This window comes from Mixophyes fleayi, chromosome 4 (genome assembly GCF_038048845.1).
Source record: "Mixophyes fleayi isolate aMixFle1 chromosome 4, aMixFle1.hap1, whole genome shotgun sequence".
In the NCBI taxonomy this organism is placed as follows: domain Eukaryota; kingdom Metazoa; phylum Chordata; class Amphibia; order Anura; family Limnodynastidae; genus Mixophyes; species Mixophyes fleayi.
The window spans coordinates 20,043,765-20,066,228 of NC_134405.1; the positions used below are offsets into that span (position 1 = coordinate 20,043,765).

The 22,464-nt window shown below is 42.0% G+C and overlaps 1 protein-coding gene across 1 annotated transcript in view; it reads left to right on the forward strand.

Moving 5' to 3' along the window:
- EFNB3 (ephrin B3) overlaps positions 1-22,130 on the forward strand; it is a 32,448-nt gene extending 10,318 nt beyond the window's left edge. The window contains exons 2-5 of the mRNA XM_075206422.1: positions 2,879-3,174; positions 16,002-16,094; positions 19,706-19,804; positions 21,548-22,130. Of these exons, the coding sequence (XP_075062523.1) occupies positions 2,879-3,174; positions 16,002-16,094; positions 19,706-19,804; positions 21,548-21,936 (877 nt within the window). The 3' untranslated portion in view covers positions 21,937-22,130. The remainder of the gene's footprint in view (positions 1-2,878; positions 3,175-16,001; positions 16,095-19,705; positions 19,805-21,547) is intronic.
- Positions 22,131-22,464: the final 334 nt, after the last annotated feature.

Genomic DNA, 22,464 nt, shown 5'->3' on the forward strand with positions numbered 1-22,464 from the left:
AGTGTATACTCGGTATAAGTATACAGAGCAGTGTGATCATTATCAGTGTATACTCAGTATTATTATACATTGCAGTGGGATCATTATCAGTGTATACTCTGTATTATTATACAGAGCAGTGTGATCATTATCAGTGTATACTCAGTATTAATATACAGTGTGATCATTATCAGTGTATACTCAGTATTATTATACAGAGCAGTGTGAGCATTATCAGTGTATACTCGGTATAAGTATACAGAGCAGTGTGATCATTATCAGTGTATACTCTGTATTATTATACAGAGCAGTGTGACCATTATCAGTGTATACTCAGTATTATTATACAGAGCAGTGGGATCATTATCAGTGTATACTCAGTATTATTATACAGAGCAGTGTGATCATTATCAGTGTATACTCAGTATTATTATACATTGCAGTGTGATCATTATCAGTGTATACTCAGTATTATTATACAGAGCAGTGGGATCATTATCAGTGTATACTCAGTATTATTATACAGTGTGATCATTATCAGTGTATACTCAGTATTATTATACAGTGTGATCATTATCAGTGTATACTCAGTATTATTATACAGTGTGATCATTATCAGTGTATACTCAGTATTATTATACATTGCAGTGGGATCATTATCAGTGTATACTCTGTATTATTATACAGAGCAGTGTGATCATTATCAGTGTATACTCAGTATTAATATACAGTGTGATCATTATCAGTGTATACTCAGTATTATTATACAGAGCAGTGTGATCATTATCAGTGTATACTCAATATTATTATACAGAGCAGTGTGACCATTATCAGTGTATACTCTGTATTATTATACAGAGCAGTGGGATCATTATCAGCGTATACTCAGTATTATTATACAGAGCAGTGGGATCATTATCAGTGTATACTCAGTATTATTATACAGAACAGTGTGATCATTATCAGTGTATACTCAGTATTATTATACAGAGCAGTGTGATCATTATCAGCGTATACTCATTATTATACAGTGTGATCATTATCAGTGTATACTCAGTATTATTATACTGAGCAGTGTGATCATTATCAGTGTATACTCAGTATTATTATACAGAGCAGTGTGATCATTATCAGAGTATACTCAGTATTATTATACAGAGCAGTGGGATCATTATCAGTGTATACTCAGTATTATTATACAGAGCAGTGTGATCATTATCAGCGTATACTCAGTATTATTATTATACATTACATTGTTATCAGCATTATAATATAGTTGAAATGTAACTTTACAGGAATTTTGTTCCCTTGGCCTCCCCTAACCTCTGCATTGTCATGTTCCTTTGTCCCATCTATAGGCTGGGCTAGTCCATTTGGCATAACAATAGAGGGGTGTGTGCGTAATTGTGGGGGAAGGGATGTGTTTGATTTAGTTCTGTCAGAGCAGTATAAACATTTGTCCTTCTTGGATAATGACAGTATGTATAGTAAGGTGCTTCTTCTGCAGGGAGAGTGAGGATGATCAGGAGGGGTCATGGGGAAGTTCTAGGCTATATAAATTGTTATGCACCATAATGGTCATTGTGCTGTTCGCAGGTTGAACATGGTCTGTCAAGGTTTTTTTCACCCCATTAACCATAAGAATGTGATCCGGACACCCAGGAGCTTCCAGTATGGACTAAGGAACTATGTGAGGAAATACACTGATTAAAGAGGGTTGTGTGGTTATATCTTTATTTAGAATACATTCATTTTTTTTTTCGTGGAGGATTTTTTTTTTAACCATTATTTCAAGGTGTACTACAGTTCCAGGTTATGGCTGCTCCTGTAGTACTACAAGTGCCAGCATACACATTAAGGAGGCCAGGATATGCTGGGATCAGTAGTGCAGCCTACAAAATGATGCAATTTTTCTTTTTACGTTTACTCCCACTCTTCAGGACATAATCGCAATAGCCCTAGCAAGAAGCTGGTTTTTGCTTTTTTTATTGAAAGATCTTTGTGCTTACTTGTGCTGTGTCAGAGTAAGACAATATTCTCAATAATCTTTTTTCGGTAAGAGGGAGTATTCCTATTCAGCACGCTGCAGATCGCTGGCTTGTTGCCGTATGAAACAAGGGTATCAGGGCTTCCATTAAAGGGCACTTGTCCTGCATGGGATGTTCCCACTCTCATTAATACTTAAGTCTATTCATATCTGCTTAGAACATGCTGGCATGTAATATGGTTATAGAAGACACTCTGCAGGTGTATGTTTAATGTCTAGGGGACAGCTCTGGTTCAATTTGACTTTATTTTCTGATTTTGCCTAAATTTACACATAAAGGGATGAACGTATAACAATATTCTTGTTTCATGATAGTGCCTAATGCCTGTGATGGTGCTAGTAAGCCTAGTTACAGAGCAGGTACAATTCAGTACAGTTGCCGTTGTTTCTCTTCTCTCTCCCTTTCTCTCCTTCCAGAGCACTCCTGTCAATCTTATTGATGGTTTGAATAACATAACGGTCCCAGTTTTTGCAGGACAGTCCAGATTTCCCACAGTCAAAAGTCACATGGCCTTTCAGAAAATGGGCCTGTGGTTTGTGTGCATTGGAAAATGTGTGTGTGGGGGGGTTGCATATATCTCAACATTTATTAAGGCAAAATCGTGACAAAATAAGCCCTTTCCATAGTCGCCCAAATAACCCCTGGTCTGTCACTTCTTAGTAAAGCTCCTCCCACTCCCGCTTCTTAGTGAAGCTCCTCCCACTCCCGCTACTTTTGAGGTCCATTAGTAGTAGGTCTTGTCCCGCAGAATTTGGGACAGTTGGGGGATATGGAGGTGTAAGGACGGGGAAATATCAGAAGTGTAGGGTAATTATATACAGTACTAATCCTCCTCCTCTCTCTCATCCCAGGTTCCAGGATTCCGAGGGGTACGTGCTATATCCTCAGATCGGGGACCGATTGGACTTGTTGTGCCCTCGCTCTGAGCCCCGCGGGCCCTTTTCCTCATCACCCTATGAATACTACAAGCTTTATTTGGTGGGCACGGAAGAAGAGGTCCTAAAGTGCACTGTCCTACGGACGCCGAACCTCCTCCTGACCTGCGATCGGCCCGGGCAAGACCTTCGCTTCACCATCAAGTTCCAGGAGTACAGTCCCAATCTGTGGGGCCACGAGTTCAAATCCCACCGGGACTATTACATTATTGGTGAGCAGACCTGTTATTGTCCTTAAGGATGAATCGCTGGCGTGGAGGATGGGAATCCTGTCATCCGCAGCATCACGCTCTCGCTTCATCATTCCCCGCTTTTCTCGCTCCTGATTTTTATCCGTGCCGCTCTGCCCCTCCTTGTATCTCCGAATCCTGCCCCCTCACAGTGCTTCTATTTCCCATTAACTGCTTTTCCCACTAGCTGTGGATTCTCATTTCAATATTCCGATTTTTCAAATCATCACCTCCTCATACCACCCATTCTACTGTGTAATTCCTGCTCGTTCCGCATTTTTATTCATTTAACTCCTCACGAAATTCCCAGCCAGCCCTTGTTGATTGGATTCCCTTCTGCAGGTTTGTAGATCTATGAACTTGGATCCCTCCCCTCAAGTCCTGATTATTAAGAGTTATTATTGTTATATACAGGCGTGGTCACGATTGATCTGGGGCACGGCTTAATGAGAAACTAATATAATTTACATAGTGCAGTGGGCTCTATGGGAAAGACGATTCTCTTATAAAGCCTCATTCAGGTATCTGAGTAAAGTGGTCAGTCATGGGGGAGGCCTGTTGTCCTACGCACTCCAGAAGTCCTCTCTGTAAAGCTAGGTACACACTACAGAATTTTCCACCAACTTTTTATGCCGATCGATTTTACATGCGATCGATGTTCCGATCGCTCAGTCCATGGACTGCATACACACACTAGCCTTGTTTAGGACGATAAAGGGAAGAGCGGACGTCCCTTTAGCGACTTATTACAGCCATGTTGTCGTGAGCAATGACTGTAATTTCGTACTCACTGTTGTGGATCGGTCGGAAGTTTATACACACTACACAGCGGAAACGAGATTGAAACGAAAATATTAAACAGTACGACCAACCAAATGAGGCGACAATCGTCCACTTGGGCAGACTTTCGACCATCGTGTCACTGCACACACTGAACCGACTATTGAACGAGCGGTCGTATGTCGGCTGATTGAGCCGATTATTGGATGAAAACCGTGTAGTGTGTACCCAGCTTAAGGCATGGAACCTAGAATGGCTGCTAACAGAGGACAATATCTTTCCTATTAAGGCAGCTAATGAGGTTACACACAGATTAAATCCTCTTTATTCTTGAAACTAATGCATCGTGATTTTTCTATATACATTGTCAATGCTACAACAGATTTTTTTGCAATTTATTTTGTTTGTTATTAATTCCATAGATTATTTGTATATAATGCTTTTAACTGTACAATGAAAAACTTATAACAGGATATGGCATTCATATTGCAATATTTGAAAAGGAAAACTTGGGACAGGTTAAGCCATGCCCTCAATCTGAAACCACTCCCTCCTTCCACCCACCTAACCACGCCCACTTTTTTTTGACAAAAACAATTTCACTTCCAGAAGGTCCTCAACATGGAAGCTACTGGGGGTATGATAAAGATCCTGTATTCCCGAGTAGACCCCCGCTTCATTGTCTACTCTCAGGTCATTTGCGGGGTGTCGTTATTAATAGTGATTGGAGAGTCGCACCAGCCCCCCCCCCACCCTAATTTTAGAAAACTTTTCTGGGCATTGACCGTTTCTGTAGAGAACTTCGGGTCCCTGTAAACAACATGCACTGATATGTTGAGTTCTGCGGGGATCTGTTCCAGTGACCCTGGCAGAGGGTCCAAATTTTGGACCCACCTTGGGGTCTCTGCTATGGCGTCTGTATCATTACATAGTTACTAGCTGAGGCCCACAGTTTAGGTCACTGCACATAGAGGTGGGCTTTCTATGACGACATGCGGTTTATTCAGGAGCGATTGTGACGGGAACCATCCTGTGGGTGGAAAACATCAGGTGAATCGTAAAATGAACGGATAGAGCTACATTTATCCGAATAAGTACTATATATTATAAAGTAGACACAAATTACGAACACTCAGTGCCCACCCAAAAACAAACTACTTTCAGGGTGGGAAAGCCCGCTTTAAAATGTCCCTGTCACCTGCAGACATGGAGGCAGACATTTTCTGGGTTGAACTGGTATTGGGCCTATCAGTTCTCCAGGTACCAGAGTGACAGTCCCTAACTGATCCCCCTCTTTTCCTCCTTCCCATCTTGTGTCACCGTTCCCTCCCCACACGTCTCTCCCTCCACATCCTGGTCTGCCCCCCGGGGTACTTTTCTCTCCTCTGTCAGTGAGTGGAATTAACGCGCTCCGACATGTAGTTCAGGAATACAGGGTGGGTGTGTGGGGGGTGACTGGGTGAGAAGACCAGACAGGAGCGCTACGTACTACCTCGGACGCGTCATCAGTCTCCTACCTGATGTTACTTAGAGGAAGAGAGGAGGAATCAGATATAACAGAGTACTGGCATTGTTCCTAGCACTGTACGGACAGGTATCTTTCCTTCCCATAGCCGGACATGGCTGCACCTGGGCTTGGATATTCCTGATAAATGTCCTGTAAGGGTGTTCTTCAGCAGATTGCTGGGTGTTCTGCTTAATTTACCTATAGACCTGTATCAGCTTCATTCCTCTCTCTCATATCTATCTATACTATATATGTCTCTTCTTACATATAGTACATCTGTACTCTATATAATATATATCTGTATTATATATGTCTCTTCCACACTGTACATTTGTACACCTCTATATAATATATATCTGTATTATATATGTCTCGTCTTCTAGACTGTACATCTGTACTCCTCTATATAACATCTCTATACTATGTATGACTTTTCTTCCATACTGTACATCTTTACTCCTCTATATAATATCTTTGTATACTATATATGTCTATTCCATACTGTACATATTTATTCCTCTATATAATATCTCTCTATACTATATCTGTCTTCTTCCATACTGTACATCTTTACTCCTCTATATAATATCTCTATACTATATATGTCTATTCCATACTGTACATATTTATTCCTCTATATAATATCTTTATATACTATATCTGTCTTCTTCCATACTATACATCTTTATTACTCTATATAATATCTCTGAATACTATATCTATCTCTTCTTCCATACTGTACATATTTATTCCTCTATATAATATCTTTATATACTATATATGTCTCCTTCCATACTGTACATATTTATTCCTCTAACATCTCTCTATACTATATGTCTCTTCTATACTGTACATCTTTACTCCTCTATATAACATATCTATACTATATATGTCTCTTCTTCCATACTGTACATCTTTACTCCTCTATATAACATATCTATACTATATATGTCTCTTCTTCCATACTGTACATCTTTACTCCTCTATATAACATATCTATACTATATATGTCTCTTCTATACTGTACATCTTTACTCCTCTATATAACATATCTATACTATATATGTCTCCTATACTGTACATCTTTACTCCTCTATATAACACCTCTCTATACTATATATGTCTCTTCTTCCATACTGTACATCTTTACTCCTCTAACATCTCTGTATACTATATATGTCTCTTCTTCCATACTGTACATCTTTACTCCTCTATATAACATCTCTGTATACTATATATGTCTCCTTCCATACTGTACATATTTATTCCTCTTTATAATATCTCTCAATACTATATATGTCTCTTTTTCCATACTGTACATCTTTACTCCTCTATATAATCTCTATATAACATCTCTATACTATATATGTCTCTTCTATACTGTACATCTTTACTCCTCTATATAACATCTCTATACTATATATGTCTCTTCTTCCATACTGTACATCTTTACTCCTCTATATAACATCTCTATACTATATATGTCTCTTCTTCCATACTGTACTTCTTTACTCCTCTATATAACATATCTATAGTATATATGTCTCCCATACTGTACTTCTTTACTCCTCTATATAACATATCTATAGTATATATGTCTCCTATACTGTACATCTTTACTCCTCTATATAACATATCTATACTATATATGTCTCTTCTTCCATACTGAACATCTTTACTCCTCTAACATCTCTGTATACTATATATGTTTCTTCTTCCATACTGTACATCTTTACTCCTCTATATAACATATCTATACTATATATGTCTCTTCTTCCATACTGTACATCTTTACTCCTCTATATAATATCTCTCAATACTATATATATGTCTCTTCTTCCATACTATACATCTTTACTCCTCTATATAACATATCTATACTATATATGTCTCTCCTTCCATACTGTACATCTTTACTCCTCTATATAACATATCTATACTATATATGTCTCTTCTTCCATACTGTACATCTTTACTCCTCTATATAACATATCTATACTATATATGTCTCTTCTATACTGTACATCTTTACTCCTCTATATAACATATCTATACTATATATGTCTCTTCTATACTGTACATCTTTACTCCTCTATATAACATATCTATACTATATATGTCTCCTATACTGTACATATTTACTCCTCTATATAACATATCTATACTATATATGTCTCTTCTTCCATACTGTACATCTTTACTCCTCTATAAACGATATCTATACTATATATGTCTCTTCTTCCATACTGTACATCTTTACTCCTCTATATAACATATCTATACTATATATGTCTCTTCTATACTGTACATCTTTACTCCTCTATATAACATATCTATACTATATATGTCTCTTCTATACTGTACATCTTTACTCCTCTATATAACATATCTATACTATATATGTCTCCTATACTGTACATCTTTACTCCTCTATATAACACCTCTCTATACTATATATGTCTCTTCTTCCATACTGTACATCTTTACTCCTCTATATAACATCTCTGTATACTATATATGTCTCCTTCCATACTGTACATATTTATTCCTCTATATAATATCTCTCAATACTATATATGTCTCTTCTTCCATACTGTACATCTTTACTCCTCTATATAATCTCTATATAACATCTCTATACTATATATGTCTCCTATACTGTAAATCTTTAATCCTCTATATAACATATCTATACTATATATGTCTCCTATACTGTACATCTTTACTCCTCTATATAACATATCTATACTATATATGTCTCTTCTTCCATACTGAACATCTTTACTCCTCTAACATCTCTGTATACTATATATGTTTCTTCTTCCATACTGTACATCTTTACTCCTCTATATAACATATCTATACTATATATGTCTCTTCTTCCATACTGTACATCTTTACTCCTCTATATAACATCTCTCTATACTATATATGTCTCTTCTTCCATACTGTACATCTTTACTCCTCTATATAACATATCTATACTATATATGTCTCTTCTTCCATACTGTACATCTTTACTCCTCTATATAACATCTCTCTATACTATATATGTCTCTTCTTCCATACTGTACATCTTTACTCCTCTATATAACATATCTATACTATATATGTCTCTTCTTCCATACTGTACATCTTTACTCCTCTATATAATATCTCTCAATACTATATATGTCTCTTCTTCCATACTGTACATCTTTACTCCTCTATATGACATATCTATATTATATATGTCTCTTCCATACTGTACATCTTTACTCCTCTATATAACATATCTATACTATATATGTCTCCTATACTGTACATCTTTACTCCTCTATATAACACCTCTCTATACTATATATGTCTCTTCTTCCATACTGTACATCTTTACTCCTCTAACATCTCTGTATACTATATATGTCTCTTCTTCCATACTGTACATCTTTACTCCTCTATATAACATCTCTGTATACTATATATGTCTCCTTCCATACTGTACATATTTATTCCTCTATATAATATCTCTCAATACTATATATGTCTCTTCTTCCATACCGTACATCTTTACTCCTCTATAATCTCTATATAATATCTCTCTATACTATATATGTCTCTTCTTCCATACTGTACATCTTTACTCCTCTATATAACATATCTATACTATATATGTCTCTTCTTCCATACTGTACATCTTTACTCCTCTATATAATATCTCTCAATACTATATATGTCTCTTCTTCCATACTGTACATCTTTACTCCTCTATATAACATATCTATACTATATATGTCTCTTCTATACTGTACATCTTTACTCCTCTATATAACATATCTATACTATATATGTCTCTTCTTCCATACTGAACATCTTTACTCCTCTAACATCTCTCTATACTATATATGTCTCTTCTTCGATACTGTACATCTTTACTCCTCTATATAACATTTCTGTATACTATATATGTCTCCTTCCATACTGTACATATTTATTCCTCTATATAATCTCTCAATACTATATATGTCTCTTCTTCCATACTGTACATCTTTACTCCTCTATATAATATCTCTCTATACTATATATATATGTATCTTCCATACTGTACATATTTACTCCTATATAAAATATCTCTATACTATATATGTCTCTTCCATACTGTACATCTTTACTCCTCTATATAACATATCTATACTATATATGTCTCTTCTATACTGTACATCTTTACTCCTCTATATAACACCTCTTTATACTATATATGTCTCTTCTTCCATACTGTACATCTTTACTCCTCTAACATCTCTGTATACTATATATGTCTCTTCTTCCATACTGTACATCTTTACTCCTCTATTCAACATATCTGTATACTATATATGTCTCTTCTTCCATACTGTACATCTTTACTCCTCTAACATCTCTGTATACTATATATGTCTCTTCTTCCATACTGTACATCTTTACTCCTCTATATAACATCTCTGTATACTATATATGTCTCCTTCCATACTGTACATATTTATTCCTCTATATAATATCTCTCAATACTATATATGTCTCTTCTTCCATACTGTACATCTTTACTCCTCTATATAATCTCTATATAACATCTCTATACTATATATGTCTCCTATACTGTACATCTTTACTCCTCTATATAACATCTCTATACTATATGTCTCTTCTTCCATACTGTACATCTTTACTCCTCTATATAATATCTCTCGATACTCTATATGTCTCTTCTTCCATACTGTACATCTTTACTCCTCTATATAACATATCTATACTATATATGTCTCCTATACTGTACATCTTTACTCCTCTATATAACATATCTATACTATATATGTCTCTTCTTCCATACTGAACATCTTTACTCCTCTAACATCTCTGTATACTATATATGTTTCTTCTTCCATACTGTACATCTTTACGCCTCTATATAATATCTCTCAATACTATATATGTCTCTTCTTCCATACTGTACATCTTTACTCCTCTATATAACATATCTATACTATATATGTCTCTTCTATACTGTACATCTTTACTCCTCTATATGACATATCTATATTATATATGTCTCTTCCATACTGTACATCTTTACTCCTCTATATAACATATCTATTCTATATATGTCTCCTATACTGTACATCTTTACTCCTCTATATAACAACTCTCTATACTATATATGTCTCTTCTTCCATACTGTACATCTTTACTCCTCTAACATCTCTGTATACTATATATGTCTCTTCTTCCATACTGTACATCTTTACTCCTCTATATAACATCTCTGTATACTATATATGTCTCCTTCCATACTGTACATATTTATTCCTCTATATAATATCTCTCAATACTATATATGTCTCTTCTTCCATACCGTACATCTTTACTCCTCTATAATCTCTATATAATATCTCTCTATACTATATATGTCTCTTCTTCCATACTGTACATCTTTACTCCTCTATATAACATATCTATACTATATATGTCTCTTCTTCCATACTGTACATCTTTACTCCTCTATATAATATCTCTCAATACTATATATGTCTCTTCTTCCATACTGTACATCTTTACTCCTCTATATAACATATCTATACTATATATGTCTCTTCTATACTGTACATCTTTACTCCTCTATATAACATATCTATACTATATATGTCTCTTCTTCCATACTGAACATCTTTACTCCTCTAACATCTCTCTATACTATATATGTCTCTTCTTCGATACTGTACATCTTTACTCCTTTATATAACATTTCTGTATACTATATATGTCTCTTCTTCCATACTGTACATCTTTACTCCTCTATATAATATCTCTCTATACTATATATATGTATCTTCCATACTGTACATATTTACTCCTATATAAAATATCTCTATACTATATATGTCTCTTCCATACTGTACATCTTTACTCCTCTATATAATATCTCTATCTAATATATATAAGCCTAGCGGCGTGTGTGTGTGTGTGTGTGTGTGTGTGTGGAAAACACTATTTTCTCAGAAAGGGCTCATCCAATTGACCTGAAATTTGGTATACTGACATTATTTGACAAAAAAATTATAATAGTGAAGTCAGTTAACTTCCATCATCCCCCCTTCCCCCCATGGGAGGGGTAGTAAAGGCTAAATTTACGAGTTGAGGGCTCAAACTCTTGACTCCTTCCGGAATGCCAAGGCACAGATTAAGATTGAAAGTTGGAAGCATTATTATGCTATTGAGAAATCTGAATGTTAAGAGAGGACTGTGCAATGGCACTCGATTAGTAGTGACAGCACTGAAAACGAATGTGATACAAGCAGAAGTTTTGACTGGCTCTGCTGAAGGAGAGAAGGTGATGATACCTCGGATTGACTTATGTCCATCCGAAACAGGACTGCCATTTAAGCTAAGACGGCGGCAGTTCCCTTTGAAGGCGGCATTTGCTATGACCATTAACAAGTCACAGGGTCAAACACTTGACCGTGTGGGTATTTATTTACCAGAGCCTGTCTTTGGTCATGGACAATTGTATGTCGCATTTTCACGAGTACGGAGAAGCAGTGATGTGAAAGTGCAGGTTATGAATACTGCCCTTCAAGGAAGACTGATTGAGCACAGCGATAAGGTGTTTAGCAGAAACGTTGTGTATCGAGAGGTTTTAGAACAGTAAGACGATGGAGATTAAGGGATGGGGATGGGATGAGATGAGATGGGGGCACTTCTACCTTCTCATCCTCCTTGACCTCTCTGCAGCCTTTGACACCGTTGACCACTCCCTCCTCCTTCACACCCTCCAGTCTTTCGGCCTCTCCGGCCCAGTCCTGTCCTGGTTCACCTCTTACCTTACTCACCGATCCTTCTCTGTCACCACCTCTGGGTCTCTCTCCCCCCCATCCACCCTCCCAGTCGGGGTCCCTCAGGGCTCTGTTCTGGGATCCTTACTCTTCTCTCTATACACCTCCTCCCTGGGTGAACTCATCAGCTCCTTCGGCTTCAGCTATCACCTTTACGCTGACAACACTCAACTATACCTCTCCTCTCCTGATCTCTCTCCCTCCCTCCTCTCTAGGGTGTCCGCCTGCCTCTCTGCCATCTCCTCCTGGATGTCCTCTCGATTCCTCAAACTTAACCTCGCCAAAACTGAGCTCATAGTTTTTCCTCCCTCTCATACCTCATCCCCCTCTGACCTCTCCATCACTATCGACAACACCCCTATCTCCCCTGTCCCCCAACTTCGCTGCCTTGGTGTCACCCTCGACTCCTCTCTCTCCTTTGGCCCCCACATTCTCTCTCTTGCTAAATCCTGCCGCTTCCAGCTGCGTAACATCGCTCGCATCCGGCCCTTCCTCTCCCAAGATGCCACCAAATGTCTTATTCACTCTCTGATCATCTCCCGCTTGGACTACTGCAACCTCCTCCTTACTGGCCTCCCCCACTCTCATCTCGCTCCCTTTCGATCTGTTCTTAACGCTGCCGCTAGGCTTATTTTCCTTTCTCGCCGCTCCTCTTCTGTCTCCCACCTCTACCTAGCCCTTCACTGGCTCCCATTCCCCTTCAGAATCCTCTTTAAGCTCCTCACACTCACCTACAAGGCCCTCGCCAACTCCACTGCGCCCTACATCTCCACCCTCCTCTCTATTCATGCTCCATCCCGCCCCCTCTCCGTTCTGCCTCTGACCGTCGCCTCTCTTCCCCCCTTATAACCTCCTCCCACGCGCGTATCCAAGACTTCGCCCGCGCTGCCCCCCTCCACTGGAACAAGCTCCCTCCCTCCATCAGAACTTCCCCTAATCTGTCCAGTTTCAAAAGGGCCCTAAAAACCCACCTTTTTCTTAAAGCCTTTCTGTCTCCCACTTAACTTCCTACCTTATCTTCTGCCTCTGTCCCCCTACTCTCCCTCTCTCCCCTGCGTCTCTCTGTCTGTCCACCCCTCCCCTTAGATTGTACGCTCCTCTGAGCAGGGCCATCTCTCCTGTTTCCACCACTTCTAACTCTGCTCTCCAGCTACTAAGCCCTCCTCCTCGAGGGTCCTCCCTCGCTCCCTCCTTCCCCCTGGGGGTCTCCCTGTCTTCCGCGCTCTCCTTCTTGGGCCCCGTCGTTTCCGGATCCTCCCTTCCCCTTCTCCACCCTCTCTAGCTGTGCATATATAATATCTCTATACTATATATGTCTCTTCCACACTGTACATATTTACTCCTCTATATAACATCTCTCTATACTATACAGTGGGGTAGAAAGTTTTTAAACCCTTTAGAATTTACAGAATTTCTGCATATATTTGACCTTAAATGTGTTCAGATCTTCATCTAAGCCATGAAAATAGATATAAATCTTTATAACACACAAAAGGATATATACTCTTCATTCAGTTACTGATCGAAATGATCCAGAAAAATCAGAAAAAAATATGTGATCCTCCAGGACAGACTTGGACATCCTGTGGCTCTCCATGTTTATTGAAACTACAAGTCCCAGTATACCTTGTCATTTATCAGCTGTCAAATTATGCTGGGACTTGTAGTGTCACCCGGAGGGCCACAGGTTCTTGGATTGTCAGTTCAGTTAAGTGGATAATTATAGTCAGGAGTATCACGTTTATGGGAGGACAATCAGGGGCTGATTCATTAAGGCGCATAGCTGGCGTTGTTTTGTATCTAATGCGCACAGTTAGACATCTCACTGGTACTTGTATTTCTGTCGTATATCTTTCTCCAGCCACAGGTCTGGTGTAAGTGCTGATTACTAGTGATGATGGCTGATATGCTAGACCAATGGACCTCGAACATCCTAATAAATGTTTGTCATGGGGGGGAAAAAACACTACAAAAATCCACCTTTTTATTTTTGAATGTTTTGTCATTAATGACTATATTAATAACAGGTGCCAGTAATAGCACAATATTATTTTTCTCTGCGTTCTCTTGTGAGGTTCTCTTCCACGTATGTTTTGGACGTATCCTCTAGTAGAGCGGAACAGATCTAGACCCGTATCCATCACTGCACATATCTTCACATGAGCTCCTTGTTAAACACAGTATTGTGTATACCCGTTTCATGTACGTTACTGAGATCTCTGAGGACCTCGGAGAAAGCGTAGTCGATGCTAATCAGGATAGACAAGGTTCCAAAGTGATTTCTGTAGACTTTGGACTTCACCAATCCACTCGGGCAGATAGTGTGCAAGGACTGGTCGTCCTACAACTATCACTCCGAGGGGGGAATTCAATTGACTGCATAGTTCGTGAGAATAACGCGTCCCGCGCATTATTACTATTAGTACGGTAATGATTATTGCTCACGTGTCTTCCATACTGTACATCTTTACTGCTCTATATAATCTTATCTATACTGTAATGTCCCCCTCTATATAATATTGTGCCCTTATTAATGCCCGGCTCCGGCTGTATCCTCGCAGACCAGACCTTAGACAGGAGATTGTGGATTGTACACATCACCTATAGAAGATGTAATATGTCTGAGCTTCCTCTCTCATTATATCCATGTCCTCCCTCTCTCCCACCTTCCACCCTTCCTAACCCTGTCCCCCAAAGGCATGTCATTATACACCCTCCGTCCTGCCTGCTCCCCGCTCTACTTCTCCCTGATTGGCTGCAGTCTCTCTCTTCCGTGACAAGGGACAGTGGGGGACATGATTCAATAAAACAGGACCCAAGATGGCTGTCACAACTCATTAACTAGTGAGCTCGTAGAGCGCACAATGCTGCCTAACAAAGGCTGCTAGACACACACAGCCCGACATAGACTGACCTCACATGTAACATGCTTCATAGTCATACTATACACTGCTCCGTATAATAATACTGAGTATACACTGATAATGGTCACACTGCTCTGTATAATAATAATAATGAGTATACACTGATAATGATCACACTGCTCTGTATAATAATACTGGGTATACACTGATAATGATCACACTGCTCTGTATAATAATACTGAGTATACACTGATAATGATCACACTGCTCTGTATAATAATACTGAGTATACACTGATAATGATCACATTGCTCTGTATAATAATACTGAGTATACACTGATAATGATCACACTGCTCTGTATAATAATACTGAGTATACACTGATAATGATCACATTGCTCTGTATAATAATACTGAGTATACACTGATAATGATCACACTGCTCTGTATAATAATACTGAGTATACACTGATAATGGTCACACTGCTCTGTATAATAATACTGAGTATACACTGATAATGATCACACTGCTCTGTATAACAATACTGAGTATACACTGATAATGATCACACTGCTCTGTATAATAATACTGAGTATACACTGATAATGATCACACTGCTCTGTATAATAATACTGAGTATACACTGATAATGGTCACACTGCTCGGTATAATAATACTGATGTTGATGTGTCTAGTAATAATAATATGTATATGTTTTTTATTGGGGTTTGAGTTGATAACATATTTTTAAAGCTATTTCTATCAATTCATGGTTTTGGTTAATCAACAATGTATGATTTTAATCTCCTTCTAGCAACCTCGGATGGCACCCTAGAGGGGTTGGAGAATCTTAACGGTGGTGTGTGTCAGACCAAAGGCATGAAGGTCACTTTAAAGGTCGGACAGAGTAAGTATTGAACATCAACAGCTGGCGTGTCCAGCTTTATGCTGAGCTAGAGAAATTAATTGCAGAACTGGAGAGAGGAAGGGAGAAGTGACTGTAGGTGATGGAGTTATGCAGAGAGGAAGGGAGGAGTGACTGGAGATGATGGCAGTAGGCAGAGAGGAAGGGAGGAGTGACTGGAGATGGTGAAGGTATGACAGAGGAAGGGAGGAGTGACTGGAGATGGTGAAGGTATGACAGGAAGAGAGGAGTGACTGGAGATGGTGAAGGTATGACAGGAAGAGAGGAGTGACTGGAGATGGTGAAGGTATGACAGGAAGAGAGGAGTGACTGGAGATGGTGAAGGTATGACAGAGGAAGAGAGGAGTGACTGGAGATGGTGAAGGTATGACAGGAAGAGAGGAGTGACTGGAGATGGTGAAGGTATGACAGAGGAAGAGAGGAGTGACTGGAGGTGATGGAGTTATGCAGAGAGGAAGGGAGGAGTGACTGGAGATGGTGAAGGTATGACAGGAAGAGAGGAGTGACTGGAGATGGTGAAGGTATGACAGGAAGAGAGGAGTGACTGGAGATGGTGAAGGTATGACAGGAAGAGAGGAGTGACTGGAGATGGTGAAGGTATGACAGGAAGAGAGGAGTGACTGGAGATGGTGAAGGTATGACAGAGGAAGAGAGGAGTGACTGGAGGTGATGGAGTTATGCAGAGAGGAAGGGAGGAGTGACTGGAGATGGTGAAGGTATGACAGGAAGAGAGGAATGACTGGAGATGGTGAAGGTATGACAGGAAGAGAGGAGTGACTGGAGATGGTGAAGGTATGACAGAGGAAGAGAGGAGTGACTGGAGGTGATGGAGTTATGCAGAGAGGAAGGGAGGAGTGACTGGAGATGGTGAAGGTATGACAGGAAGAGAAGAGTGACTGGAGATGGTGAAGGTATGACAGAGGAAGAGAGGAGTGACTGGAGGTGATGGAGTTATGCAGAGAGGAAGGGAGGAGTGACTGGAGATGAGGGCAGTAGGCAGAGAGGAAGGGAAGGGTGATTGGAGATGATTGCAGTAAGTAGAGAAGAAGGGAATTTTGGTTGTGCTTAGGCAGAGGTGAAGGGGAGAATGAATGGATATATTAGGTATCCTAGAGAGGAAGGGAAGAGTGATTGGAGAAGATAGTAGAGTGACCGGTGGTATGAAAGAGAGGAAGGGAAGAGTGACTGGAGGTATGGCAGAGGAAGGAAGGAGTGGCGGGAGATAGTAGAGGTATGGCAAAGGTAGGAAGGAGTAACGGGAGATGGTGGAGGTATGGCAGAGGAAGGAAGGAGTGGCGGGAGATAGTGGAGGTATGGCAGATGAAGAGGGGAGTAACGGGAGTTAGTGGAGGTATGGCGGAGGAGTAACGGGAGATGGTGGAGGTATGGCAGAGGAAGAGAGAAGTGACGGGAGATGGTGGAGGTATGGCAGAGGATGAGAGGAGTGACGGGAGATGGTGGAGGTATGGCAGAGGAAGGGAGGAGTGATGGGAGGGGGTGGAGGTATGGCAGAGGAAGGGAGGAGTGATGGGAGATGGTGGAGGTATGGCAGAGGTAGGGAGGAGTGACTGGTGGTGGTGGAGGTATGGCAGAGGCAGGGAGGAGTGACGGGAGATGGTGGTGTTATGGCAGAGGTAGGGAGGAGTGATGGGAGATGGTGGAGGAAGGGAGGAGTGACTGGAGGTATGGCAGAGGAAGGGAGGAGTGACGGGAGATGGTGGAGGTATGGCAGTGAGGAGTGACGGGAGATGGTGGAGGTATGGCAGAGGCAGGGAGGTGTGACGGACGGGAGATGGTAGAGGTATGGCAGAGGAAGGGAGGAGTGACGGGAGGTGGTGGAGGCAGGGAGGAGTGACTGGAGATGGTGGAGGTATGGCAGAGGTAGAGAGGAGTGACTGAATATGGTGGAGGTATGGCAGAGTAAGGTAAGAGTGATTGGCGATGATGGAGGTAAGCAGAGAGGAAAGGATGAGCGACTGTTGATTATGATCATGACTGGATTATGGTTATGTAGAGAGGAAGGAAAGAGTGACTGGAGGTGATGGAGTTATGCAGAGAGTTGATAAGAATGATGGGAGATGGTTTAGGTATGGCAGAGGAAGGGAAGAGTGACTGTAGATGAAGAAGGAGTTACAAGAAAAGAAAAGAAGGGAGGAGTGATGGGAGATGGTGGAGGTATGGCAGAGAAAGGGAGGAGTGACGGGAGATGGTTTAGGTGTGGCAGAGGAAGGGAGGGGTGACTGGAGATGGTGCAGGTATGGCAGAGGAATGGAAGAGTGACTGTAGATGAAGGAGTTACAAGAAAAGAAGTGAGGAGTGGCATGGGATACAACAAAGCAGGGAAGAGTGGCAGGGTGTGGTGGTAGTAAGGCAGGGAGGAAGGGAAGAGTGACTGAAGATGACGGGTACGATACGACAGAAGAAGGGAAGAGTGGCAGGGTGTGGTGGTAGTAAGGCAGACAGGAAGGAAAGAAAGACTGAAGATGACGGGGGTACGACAAAGAAGAAGGGAAGAGTGGCAGGGTGTGGTGGTAGTAAGGCAGAGAGGAAGGGAAGAATGAAGATGACAGGGGTACGATAGGGAAGAAGGGAAGAGTGGCAGGGTGTGGTGGTAGTAAGGCAGACAGGAAGGGAAGAAAGACTGAAGATGACGGGGGTACGACAAAGAAGAAGGGAAGAATGGCATGGTGTGGTGGTGGTAGTAAGGCAGAGAGGAAGGGAAGAATGAAGATGACAGGGGTACGATAGAGAAGAAGGGAAGAGTGGCAGGGTGTGGTGGTGGTGGTGGTAAGGCAGAGATGAAGGGAAGAGTGACTGAAGATGATGGAAGTGCGACAGAGAAGAGAAGAGCATCTTTGATGATCGAGATAAAGGATTATGGTGGTACAGCAGAGAGGAGATTTGTTAAGAAACTGGAAAGAGAAAGGGTTGGAAAGCACTGGTTTAATGAACATAAACTAATATATTACCTATTACAGAACGAAAGAGGGGAAAGAAAACGATAAGACAATCGACAATGGCCTGGCTCCTATGTTTGTGTAGTTCAATTATTAGCCACTGGGTGGGGACTTTGTTGATGAATGTCTATTATACTACCGATTTCAAACTCTCTCCTATAGTACTATCAACATGCCAGTATGTCAGGATTCCCCAGTCTAAGCATAACTGTTTTGTGTGTACTTAAATGTTGTCATGGTGTGGATACTTGAGGAGAGGTTGAGAATGTCCTCATAATGTTTTATAAAGGTGTGAATGTGAAATATTAAGTTTGAAAGATATGGACCCATTATCTTAAACTGAAACAGTTAATATATATACTGCCATAACTTGGGACCTTCATTGTCTTACATCTCTGTTTACTCCCAAATTCATTTATTTCTTACTGTATCCTATTCCACATCCCAAGTCACTGACTTGGATCAATACACCTGTCACTAGCTGCAATGTATAACTGCACCAGTCTTTCTTTGATCTGTGTACGTATGGCAGTGAATTAGACACAGGGAACGAACCATGCAGAAATTCTGTCTATACCGCACGTTTTCCACCTGCTGTTTTTTTAACCCCCTTCTCCCAATTCTTCACTCTCCTAGGTCCTGATGGAGGTAGCTCTCCTCGCAGACCTTCTGGGAGAGATAAAGATTCAGGACTCTCTCCCTCTGTACCAAACCCAGAGTCCCCGGTCTTTGCAGGTACGTTGAATTGATTTCATCACAGTATTCTCTGACCGACTGACCAGAGGCTCTGCAGATTGCAGTGAAGATATACAAGGTCCTTCAGAACAGCAGACTAGGGTGGAGTACGGAGAGTTAACTGTAGACTCTGTAGAAGTGTGGGGTAGACTGGAGTGGGTGAGATTACTGCGTGGTTCTCTCACCACGGGACAGGGAGTTACTGAGCTGTCAGTTTGAAAGATATCCTTTAATAAAGCCAGCAGTGTAGACAGAAGGGAGACAGCGGGGCTGAAAGAGGAGAGATGAGATGAACATATTATGTCTGGATCCTCTAGGACGGTGCAACCTCTCCACCCCATCCTCTCGCCACCCTCAGCGTCGCTCTGATTTAATGCGTTCCGCCAGTTAAAGTGCAGATTCTATCGTTTAATTAGATTTAATTAAAGCTGTTTTTCTTTTCCTTTTTTTTTTTTGATCCAAGCTAATATAGCCTACAGGCAAAAGAGATAGCCAGAACAAGACCACCATAAGGCTTTAGTATCGCCCTGCAGGGGGAGGGACAGACTCATAGCTCCCTTCTGTCTGTGTCACTGTGTCACTCTGCAGGGGGAGGGACAGACTCATAGCTCCCTTCTGTCTGTGTCACTGTGTCACCCTGCAGGGGGAGGGACAGACTCATAGCTCCCTTCTGTCTGTGTCATCCTGCAGGGGGAGGGAGAGACTCATAGCTCCCTTCTACCTGTGTCACCCTGCAGGGGGAGGGACAGACTCATAGCTCCCTTCTGCCTGTGTCACCCTGCAGGGGGAGGGACAGACTCATAGCTCCCTTCTGCCTGTGTCACCCTGCAGGGGGAGGGACAGACTCAGAGCTCCCTTCTGCCTGTGTCACCCTGCAGGGGGAGGGACAGACTCATAGCTCCCTTCTGCCTGTGTCACCCTGCAGGGGGAGGGACAGACTCATAGCTCCCTTCTGTCTGTGTCACCCTGCAGGGGGAGGGACAGACTCATAGCTCCCTTCTACCTGTGTCACCCTGCAGGGGGAGGGACAGACTCATAGCTCCCTTCTGCCTGTGTCACTGTGTCACTCTGCAGGGGGAGGGAGAGACTCAGAGCTCCCTTCTGCCTGTGTCACTGTGTCACCCTGCAGGGGGAGGGACAGACTCAGAGCTCCCTTCTGCCTGTGTCACCCTGCAGGGGGAGGGACAGACTCATAGCTCCCTTCTGTCTGTGTCACCCTGCAGGGGGAGGGACAGACTCATAGCTCCCTTCTACCTGTGTCACCCTGCAGGGGGAGGGAGAGACTCATAGCTCCCTTCTGCCTGTGTCACTGTGTCACCCTGCAGGGGGAGGGACAGACTCAGAGCTCCCTTCTGCCTGTGTCACCCTGCAGGGGGAGGGACAGACTCATAGCTCCCTTCTGCCTGTGTCACCCTGCAGGGGGAGGGACAGACTCATAGCTCCCTTCTGTCTGTGTCACCCTGCAGGGGGAGGGACAGACTCATAGCTCCCTTCTGTCTGTATCACCCTGCAGGGGGAGGGACAGACTCATAGCTCCCTTCTGTCTGTGTCACCCTGCAGGGGGAGGGACAGACCGATTGCCTCTGCCTTGTCGTGTGGGCACCTGAATGTGACGTAACCAGTTATTAGCTATTATTGAACATCACCCACAAGAAATGATTCATATTTACACTTGATTTGTGTTGCATATTTTGCATTTTTTTACAGTAAATCATAACTCTTGTTTTTTTGTTTTTTTTTTAGGAGATACATCCGGCAATGCCACCAAGACTGGAGAGAACGGCCCCCTCCCTAATTCCCATGTCCCCCTGGTGGCCGGGGCGGCTGGCGGCGCCGTCCTGCTCCTGCTGGTGTTCGGCGTGGTGGGATGGGCCTGCCACAGACGCCGGCAAGCCAAGCACAGTGACACCAGACACCCCCCCCTGTCGTTGGGCTCCATTACCTCCCCGAAACGAGGAGGGGGCAACAACAACGGGCACGAGCCCAGCGACATTATCATGCCACTGAGGCCTTCAGAAGGCGGCGCGTTCTGCCCCCATTACGAGAAGGTCAGCGGGGACTACGGACACCCGGTGTACATTGTACAAGACATGGCCAGCCAGAGCCCCGCCAATATCTACTACAAAGTATGAAAGAGCCGCCGCCTTCGGCTTCTCCTTTATAGTTTTATTTTTTTGTTCTTTTTGGAGGGTGGGGGCTTCTTGTAGGATATTTAAAAGATTGGGTGGAGGACATTATGAAAGTGAAGGTTTCATTGCAAAGCCCCCCTTGTGTGTGCCCCTCTCGCCCGCACGCCCTCCATGAACTCCCCCCCCCCCCCCACCCCCCACCCACCCTACGATGGGAGGTGAGCCCAACAGTCGTTTTCCGAGACGGCGAGAGGGGACGGAGAGCAGATAGATTCGAGCTCCCGTCTCCAAGATGAGAACCCATCCATCCCTGAATTATACAGGATTAACCTGGCCGGCACATATTTGTCGCAAAGGCTCTCTTCACCGGAGGCCAGAGATGGTCGACCAGAGAAGATACAGAGGGTGAATTGTCTCCGCGGCGGTTGCGGTGCAGGTAACAAGCGAGCGGGATTAGCCATTCTGAAGATATATTGCTTTGCAACGCTCGCTGGAGGCTACTTGTGTTCTAGAGAGGAGCTAAGCTGTCGT